Consider the following 10000-nt stretch of genomic DNA (forward strand, 5'->3'; position numbering starts at 1 on the left):
CAAATGATTTCCAGTTAATCTTTACTCCAAGAAGTTGTGTACGTGTTGTTTGTTCTCTGTTCAGTGAGCTTAATGTAGGTGTGCTAACACAGGGACAAAACAACAACAACAAAACCAGGATCAATCAAAAATAATCCTTGTATATTGTTTTAGTGTAAGCGTACGTACGCTCGTTCGTGCGTGTGTGTGTGTGTGTGTGTGTGTGTGTGTGTGTGTGTGTGTGTCTGTGTGTGTGTGTGTGTGTGTGTGTTTGTGTGTGTGTGTGTGTGTATGTGTGCGTGTGTGTGTGTGTGTGTGTGTGTGTGTGTGTGTGTGTGTGTGTGTGTGTGTGTGTGTGTGTGAGTGATTGGAGTGGGAGGTGTGAGAGTGGGTGGGAATGTTCGCATGTGTGTGTGATGTTTGTTTACGTGCGTGCGTGCGTGTTTGCCTGCGTTCGTGTGTGTATGTGTCGGGTGATGGGGAAGGGTGGTTGTGTGTATGTGGATATGAGTGTGTGTGTGTGTGTGTGTGTGTGTGTGTGTGTGTGTGTGTGTGTGTGTGTGTGCGCGTGTTGATTGTTTTAGTGTAAGCAGACGTACGTGCGTGCGTGTGCGTGCGTGTGTGTGTGTGGGGGGTGTATTTAAGTGTATGCGTGCGTGCGTGCGTCTGTGTGATTTTTGTTTAAGTGCGTGCGTGCGTGCGTGCGTGTTTGTGTCGGGTGATGGGGGAGGGCGGTAGTGTGCATGTGGATATGAGTGAGTGTGTGTGTGTTTTGGGGGAGGGGATAAGTGCGTCTATGGATCTGTATGTGTGTTAAAGTGTATGCGTGCGTGTGTGGGGGAACTAGAGGTTGGGGGGGGGGAGTTGGCGCGTCTTTTGATCTGTGTGAGTGTGTGTGGTGTGTGTGTGTGTGTGTGTGTGTGTGTTGATTGCTTCAGTGTAAGCGTACGTACGTGCGTGCGTGCGTGTACGTGCGTGTGTGTGTGTGTGTGTGGGAATGTTAGTGTGTGTGTGGATCTGTTTAATCGTGTGTGTGTATGTGTGTGTGTGTGTGTTTATGTGTTTGCGCGTGTTTGTGTGTGCGTGCGCGTGTGTTTGTGTGCGTACGTAGAGTTGTAACTGTCGGGGAAGGGCTATGGATTTGGAGCATTGTTTCCAAATGATTTCCAGTTTATCTTTACTCCAAGAAGTTGTGTACGTGTTGTTTGTTCTCTGTTCAGTGAGCTTAATGTAGGTGTGCTAACACTAGGATTACAATAGAAAGTGTTGCCGCCAAGGCACACACACACACACACACACACACACACACACACACACACACACACACACACACACATACCCACACACACACACACACACATACCCCCACACACATACATACACACACACACATCAAAGCACCCACACATGCTCGCGCAGATGAACTGTCAAAAATGAAGAAAACAAGATTTCAAATTCATCATACGTAGAATGTATTAATCATTTAAGAACCGGAATAGTTTTGACACTGAATTGATATCACAGTATTTGTTGTTTTTTAGCAAAATATCCCAAAACAGTTCTCAGCGGTAGACGTATGGTATCAAAATGATATTTCCTCTCCCTCTTCCCCTTTCCCTCTCTCTCTGTCCATCTCTCTGTCCGTTTCTCTCTCTGTCCATCTCTCTGTCCATCTCTCTGTCCATCTCTCTGTCCATCTCTCTGTCCATCTCTCTGTCCATCTCTCTGTCCGTTTCTCTCTCTGTCCTTCTCTGTCTCTGTATTTGTTCTCTCTCTCTCTCTCTCTCTCTCTCTCTCTCTCTCTCTCTCTCTCTCTCTCTCTCTCTCTCTCTCTCTCTCTCTCTCTCTCTCTCTCTCTCTCTCTCTCTCTCTCTCTCTCTCTCTCTCTTGTTAGCATGTTCATGGATACCACTGTCCCTAGAACATTTACTGTCTGTCCGTGACGTCATTTCTTGATGACGCTAATTATGAAATCATGCGCTTGTCAGTGAACAACAAGCGATGTGTTGAGAGATTTTTCTTTCCGTATTTTAAAACGATAAAAATGTCACTCGGGTTGTTGTTGTCGGTGTCGGTGGTGATGGTGTTGGATGGTGGTGGATGTCGTGGTAGAGGATGATGTTGTCGTCGTAGTTGTCAGAGAGCGGCAGGTTGTAAGGACAGGTATTGCTGATTTTAAGTAAATGGAGTCAATAAAATGCTGAATTTCAGTTCAACGGTTGTTGTTGTTGTTGTTGTTGTGGTTGTTGTTGTTGTTAGACATCGTTGGACGTTGCGGGACGTATAGTTGAGGCAGGTGGTGGTGGTGGCGGTGACGAGATGTGGGTGTCACTCAGTGTCGCTGTCGCTGTCTATTTCCTAACATTCTTCACCCAGATCACCTGGGCCGTGGACCGCGACATGGATCTCAGGCGGCCGGTATCGTCAGCACCAGCACCATACACATTACTGTCCAGGTAGACGACGACGTGTCTCTCCAAGCCCCATACTGTGTTCTCATTGGCCACCGTCACCGCCTCGTCTCGACCCCTACCTGCCGCTCTCTGTGTGGGACCCGATGTCATTTCAGCCAGTTGTCTAACGGCCGCTGTGTCGTTATGAGCCACCTTACGGGTGGGGACGCCGCGTGACTCGAGGCCCCGGATGAAGGGTGCTGGTGAGTGGCGGTTATCATCATGTATGTATGTTTCACACTCCATCTTACCCAGCACAAAGACGTCGCTGTAGGTGAGGCCGCCCTGCCCGTGGGGAGCGTTGTCATCGCAACCTGAAACATCACACACACCGTCAACATCACATCGTCGTTGTGTAATATACATCCACACCGACTGCAACAACTACAACAACAACACCAACAACAACAACAGCAACGACGACGACGACACCACCATCACCATCAACAACAACCACGACACAAACAACAACGACGACCCATGTCTAACTTTCGCACCAACACCGGCTGCAGCAACACGTGAACAGAGACTACAACTACATCAGCAGCACCACAACCACCTGAAAATAGGAAAAACAATTTTATATTATTTAGGGTTCAACACCTCACCTTGGCAGACTTGTGACGATATTATGTAACGACGTCACAGTTAATGACGCAAATATCAATATTTCTTGTAAGTTTAATGACGTCATCAAAATGTTGTACACCGACCTGACTGACACTGCATTGCGAGAGAAAGAGAGAGATAGAGAGAGAGAGAGAGAGAGACAAACAGACAGACAGACAGACAAACAGACAGACTGACAGACTGTCACGTTCCAATATATCACTCAAGGTGATTATGAACCGGTTAATTACTACTAATTAACTAACCACACCACGATCCACTCTCGCAGGCATACAATTAAATAGAGTCAACAAAAGTATAAGTTTCAGACGCCTGTTTATGTATAAACTCTCCACCTCCCTCGAGCCTTCACTCAAAATATGTTCCTTTTACGTTCTCAACACGTAAAAAATCCAGTGTTCACTGACAAAATGCCAGTACTATGTAGAAAATTATAGTAACACGCTGAACCCGTGTAAATACAGTCGAAATGAGAATGTTCTGTTCGAAAAGCTCTAGTTCGTGCAGGTGTCACACACCCCACGTTGTCACTACTCCAATGAAATCATAGATACGAAAAGACAACGGTGGTCAACGGGGTGCGTACGACATGGTGCACTTAGCTTTATCTCTGCTGCTGCTGCTTAGCCGGTATGCTGGTTAGTCGGTTCGCTGGTTAGCCGGTCCGCTGGTTAGCCGGTTCGCTGGTTAGCCGGTCCGCTGGTTAGCCGGTCTCCTGGTTAGCGTAGCCTCAACAGTTCCCGCCAGAGTCAGCCGTGCCGATGTTACGGGAACGTAACGAACGAACGAAACGAACGAACGAAGGAAGGCTGCAAACAGAAAGCATCGGTGCACTAAACATGTCAGCTACCCCTCACCCACCACCTTAAAACATGTCATCTTTAAATATCTCATCGAGCACGTGGGCCTGCACAAAACTGACTTTTTACAACAACAAAACAGCCATTTTCCGTCCTTCTCTCCCTATCTGCAAAAACCATATACAGATTAGTATTTTAGCGTCACAGAGAGTAAATTATGCGCTAACCTGGAAAGAACAACAGAGAGTATTTCATTCCACAACACAGACTCATCAACAGCGTTAAATAATGATTTATTACCTCAAAAGCCTATGATTGTAACTCTCAATGGAAGCAAAGTCCGCCTCCTCCCTGGAACAGTCTCTGTTCGTCAACAGTGACCCAAAACGTCCAGAACCCCTTGTCGAATCCTTATGCGAAAGCCATCGCCGACGAAGGAAATGTGACGACTTGTCCTCAGCAAAATACGTGGCAGAGGAAAGGAATAACTTGTGGAAGTTCCCCTAGAGTGCCGAATATGATACTCGGTGAAAAACCATCATACTCTAGTAACTGTGTGTTAGGTCCTTCCCCTTCTGCCGCTGGGTGTCAAGTGTGTCGTCCTTGAGTCTCTGACAGACCACCTAGCCAAATACACGTGACTGACCTTGTCACCAAACCAGTCCAGCTATACACAGTTTTGCCTCCCCAAGCAGGAAAAAGACACGAGAAACTCAATCCCTGAAAATCCCGTGCGCGCTGTCAGCGAAAAAAACCGTCAGCCCTATGACAGCAGAAACCTGCACTGTGAAGCTCGTGCGTTTCAAAACATCCGTGCTCGGGAGCACTGTCAGCAAAAACTCTGCTGTGTCCAATATCACGCACAGGCGCTTTCTATCATACATTGACCCAGAACAGGCACTCCACTGAGTGACGCTTTCTTGGTCTCTGTCACCCGATCGTGACACACCTCCCCTCTTCAAGACGAAACCTCGGTTTCGCTCACAGTCATGTTCTCCTCTACAGCCCGAGAGAGAAAGTCAGCTCCAACATTGTTGGCGCCCGGAATGACGCGTACCGTGAATTGGTACGGTTGGAGAATCAACGCCCAGCGCATAAGTCTGGCGTTTGCCAACCTTGCAACCTGAAGATATTGCAGAGGTTGATGGTCCGTCTCCAGACAGAAAGGTCGTCCTCAAGAACGAGCAACCCCTCGTTTCACCCCTGATAACTGCAACCTTCTCTGTCCTTTGTCTTTGTTCTTCTGGTCTTTGTTCTTCTCCCCGTAGGCTGTCCTCTCTATGTAGGCGCGCAGCAGGTTGGCGTGGTACAGGCGTGCTTTCCCGTTCATGACGATCCTGTAGTCGTTTTGGCCCACTTTCGCTGTCACCTCAAAAGGTCCTTGCCACTGCAGTTGTAGCTTGTTGTGTTTGACAGGTAGAAGTAGCAACACCCGTTCTCCAATCTTGAAGCTGCGCGGCCGTGCCTTGCGGTCGAATCCTCGCGCGTAACGCTGTGCTGCTCTTCCCAGGTTCTCTTGAGCCAATTTGCAGGTCTCTTCAATCCTGTTCCTGAGTTCTACGATGTAGGTCGCTGTCGTCTGCACCTCCTCGTCAGCTTCTTCGTCCGTCCAAGCTTGACGCAGGATAGCCATGGGACCGCGTACCTGTCTGCCGTACAACAACTCAAATGGGGAAAAACCCAAGCTCTCCTGAGGAACCTCGCGGTATGCAAAAAGCAATGCTGGGATGTACCTGTCCCACGTGCGTGGTTTCTCCTGAGCTAGTTTCCTCAGCATGGTCTTCAAGGTGCCATTGAACCTTTCCACCAGTCCGTTGCACTGAGCATGGTAAGGAGTGGTGAAGTGCTGCTCCAGTGATAGCAGTCGTGCTGCCTCCGCCATCACTCCTCCCGTGAACTGCGTGCCTCTGTCGGTGAGTACCTCTGATGGAATTCCCAGCCGGGACCACATAGTAACCAGAGCCTCAGCTACTCGCGTGGCTTCAATCGATTTCAGAGGGATCGCCTCTGGGTATCGAGTAGCGTAGTCCACCATGGTCAAAATGTATCTGTTTCCGTCCTCAGACGCAGGCAAGATGGGCCCGATGATGTCCACTGCCACCCGACGAAAGGGTTCGTCGATGAGCGGCATCTTCTCTAAGGGGACCTTCCTCACCCTTCCTTTGGCAACCACCTTCTGGCACTTATCGCAGGACGCACAGAAACGTCGGACATCCGTGCAGATGCCTGGCCAGTAAAAGTGGCGCCAGACACGATCCGTGGTCTTCTTGGTACCAAGATGACCTCCCAGAATCGAGTCGTGTGCCGTTGCCATGACACCCTCGCGAAACTCGCGAGGCACGACAACCTGTTTGAATGTACCTTCTTGGTTGCTGAACTCACGGTAGAGCAACTTCTTGTCCCTGAGGAACTTTGACCTCCCATGCTTCCCGCTCAGCTTCACCTTCCCCGACTTCGCGTGCTCCCGAGGAGTAGCTAAGGTCGGGTCAGAATCCTGAGCCTTCGCGAGAAGCGCGGGGGTCACGTTCCCCAGGGCAGCTCGTGCAGCAGGTAGGGGTTTGAGAGGTTTGTCCTCTCGCTCCGCCTGTGCCCGCGTGAGCACTGAAATGACGTCGGGAGACCGATAAACGGGAACCTCCCTGGTGACGCCGTCCACAAACTGAACCCGGTTTCCAATGAGCAGGTCGCATGGAGGATCGTCCATGACGACGGCCACAATGGTCCCCGTGAACAACGGGGTTACGACCTTGATCACTGCCGTGTTCAAGTCGTAAGCGTGAGATGCCTCGGCCATTCTCACCCTGATGCTGTCTCCTGTGTAGGCCATAGCTGGAACTAGACTCGCCCGAACCACTATCATGTCTGCCCCTGTGTCCCGCAGACCTTCGCCCTTCACTCCGTTAACGTAGACGTTGCAGTGGGGCTGGAAATGTTTCCTGGAGCACGGAACGCAGAGTTGTGGGATGGTGCATGAGCTCGTGACGTCCCTGAACTCCTCACTGCCAACGAAGTGAACGCCCTTCTGGTCAGCCTGTCTCTTGTGGCAGTCCTTCTTCACGTGGCCCCGCTTGTTGCAGTAGTAACACTGGATGTCAGTTCTGGAACTCGATCCCTTGTGTCCCTGATCGTCCTTCCCGTCCTTGGGTCCTGAAGAACCCGAATTTCCCGTTTTTCCTGGCCGTGAGCCTGAAGATTTGCCGGAGATCGCCTGGGCGTCCTCGTGCACTCTGATCCAGTCGGCTGCCTCCTGAGTAGTCTTGGGCTGGTGCTCCTGCACGAAGGTCACCACCTCAGGTCGCAGGCTGGACATCAGTTGTTCCATGACTATGAGGTCGGCAAGGTCGTTGACGGTCCAGTCCTTTTCGGCCATCTCCACCCAGCGCCGCAGGTAGAGGTTAAGGCGTGCCACAAACTGATGACTCAGCTCGCCGCTCAGTCTCTTGCTGTTACGCAGACGTCGTCTGTAGGCTTCAGCAGTCAGGTTAAAGCGCTGGAGTAACGCCTTCTTAAGTGCCTGATAGTCTCTCGCCTCGTCGTCCTCCAAAGCGTTGTAGAGCTGCAATGCGCGTCCCTTTAAGCAGGTGCTAAGGCGGCTAGCCCACGTGGCCTCTTCCCACTTCTGGTCAGATGCAATGCGCTCAAACCGGCGTAAAAAGTCGTCGAGCTCGTCCTTGTCATCGTCGAACGTCGGCAGTCTCGTACGGTCGGCAACAAACGTCGGCGCGCTAGCCTGAGTGAGCGTACCCTTCTCGGCCTGTAGCCTAGCTAGCTCTAGCTGGTGATCGCGATCCGCCTGTTCCTTCCGGTCTAGTCTGTCACGTTCGTCTTTCTTTTCCTGTCTGTCAAGTTCGGCCTGTCGTTCCTGTCTCTCAAGCTCTTCTTTTCTCGTCTGTCGCTCTATGTCTTCCCTACGTTCCAGCTCCTTGCGTTTAAGCAAACTACGCGCTCTAACGCGTGCGTCACGCTCTGTCTGTTCCTCACTGCCAGGAGTCTCGAAAGTTATTCTCCTCGTCGGAGATCCCCCTGTAGCCATGGTTAGTTTTAGCAAAGCTTTATCACAAAAGTAAGTCTAACGCAGCTATAGCTAGAATACGCGGTGACGAAAGCGGTGGATACAAAAATCCAGCAACCGGAAAATGCAGAAGAAAAATCCAAACGGTGTAGAACAAATCGCGTAGCCTACTTTATGGCTGCTTTCTGCGGTGAAACAAAGTGTTTCCCACAGCCGTGGCCTACTTTATCGGCTGCTTTTTGCGGTGAAACAGAGTGTTTCCCACAGCCTTGGTTAGGACAGAAGTCCTCGGACCCTTCCCCCCCAAAATTCCAACAAAGTCAAAATATGGAGAAAAATCCAAGTAAAACAAGACGGTAGAAAATGTAACCTGTTACGGAATGCGAAACAACAATGTAGAGAAAACTGAGTAAAACGAATAACAAATCCGCTAACCCCGCTCAGCTCTCTGCAACGGAAAACTCTGAACGTACAACAACAAAGATTCACAAACAAAGGAAAGGGAGATAATCACAGTTAGCGCATACAATAACTCACAAATTACAATTTACATTTCCTGCAAGATGTGAATCGCTTAAGGTGTGGTATATGATCAAAACTATACAAAAAAGGGTAGCACCAAGCAGAAAATAAGTCGAGCACTGACGAGATTATCTGCTCTTAGTTCTCCTTAATTGGTGGGTCTTTATCAGTTGGAAATTAACTGAGTAAATCCCGGCTTGGCCCCCACGTGTCACGTTTCAATATATCACTCAAGGTGATTATGAACCGGTTAATTACTACTAATTAACTAACCACACCACGATCCACTCTCGCAGGCATACAATTAAATAGAGTCAACAAAAGTATAAGTTTCAGACGCCTGTTTATGTATAAACTCTCCACCTCCCTCGAGCCTTCACTCAAAATATGTTCCTTTTACGTTCTCAACACGTAAAAAACCAGTGTTCACTGACAAAATGCCAGTACTATGTAGAAAATTATAGTAACACGCTGAACCCGTGTAAATACAGTCGAAATGAGAATGTTCTGTTCGAAAAGCTCTAGTTCGTGCAGGTGTCACACACCCCACGTTGTCACTACTCCAATGAAATCATAGATACGAAAAGACAACGGTGGTCAACGGGGTGCGTACGACATGGTGCACTTAGCTTTATCTCTGCTGCTGCTGCTTAGCCGGTATGCTGGTTAGTCGGTTCGCTGGTTAGCCGGTCCGCTGGTTAGCCGGTTCGCTGGTTAGCCGGTCCGCTGGTTAGCCGGTCTCCTGGTTAGCGTAGCCTCAACAGTTCCCGCCAGAGTCAGCCGTGCCGATGTTACGGGAACGTAACGAACGAACGAAACGAACGAACGAAGGAAGGCTGCAAACAGAAAGCATCGGTGCACTAAACATGTCAGCTACCCCTCACCCACCACCTTAAAACATGTCATCTTTAAATATCTCATCGAGCACGTGGGCCTGCACAAAACTGACTTTTTACAACAACAAAACAGCCATTTTCCGTCCTTCTCTCCCTATCTGCAAAAACCATATACAGATTAGTATTTTAGCGTCACAGAGAGTAAATTATGCGCTAACCTGGAAAGAACAACAGAGAGTATTTCATTCCACAACACAGACTCATCAACAGCGTTAAATAATGATTTATTACCTCAAAAGCCTATGATTGTAACTCTCAATGGAAGCAAAGTCCGCCTCCTCCCTGGAACAGTCTCTGTTCGTCAACAGTGACCCAAAACGTCCAGAACCCCTTGTCGAATCCTTATGCGAAAGCCATCGCCGACGAAGGAAATGTGACGACTTGTCCTCAGCAAAATACGTGGCAGAGGAAAGGAATAACTTGTGGAAGTTCCCCTAGAGTGCCGAATATGATACTCGGTGAAAAACCATCATACTCTAGTAACTGTGTGTTAGGTCCTTCCCCTTCTGCCGCTGGGTGTCAAGTGTGTCGTCCTTGAGTCTCTGACAGACCACCTAGCCAAATACACGTGACTGACCTTGTCACCAAACCAGTCCAGCTATACACAGTTTTGCCTCCCCAAGCAGGAAAAAGACACGAGAAACTCAATCCCTGAAAATCCCGTGCGCGCTGTCAGCGAAAAAAACCGTCAGCCCTATGACAGCAGAA

The 10000-nt window shown here is 49.3% G+C and overlaps 1 protein-coding gene across 6 annotated transcripts in view; it reads right to left on the reverse strand.

Annotated features, from left to right (window-relative positions):
* Nucleotides 1-1427: 1427 nt before the first annotated feature.
* The window catches only part of LOC138950502 (uncharacterized), a 252255-nt gene continuing 243682 nt past the window's right edge, over nucleotides 1428-10000 (reverse strand). For all 6 annotated transcript variants that reach the window (XM_070322220.1, XM_070322215.1, XM_070322216.1 and 3 more), the window contains one exon: nucleotides 1428-2746. In XM_070322220.1, coding sequence (XP_070178321.1) covers nucleotides 2331-2746 — 416 coding nt within the window. In that variant the 3' untranslated portion in view covers nucleotides 1428-2330. The remainder of the gene's footprint in view (nucleotides 2747-10000) is intronic.

This window comes from Littorina saxatilis, linkage group LG16 (genome assembly GCF_037325665.1).
Source record: "Littorina saxatilis isolate snail1 linkage group LG16, US_GU_Lsax_2.0, whole genome shotgun sequence".
Taxonomy (NCBI): Eukaryota; Metazoa; Mollusca; class Gastropoda; order Littorinimorpha; family Littorinidae; genus Littorina; species Littorina saxatilis.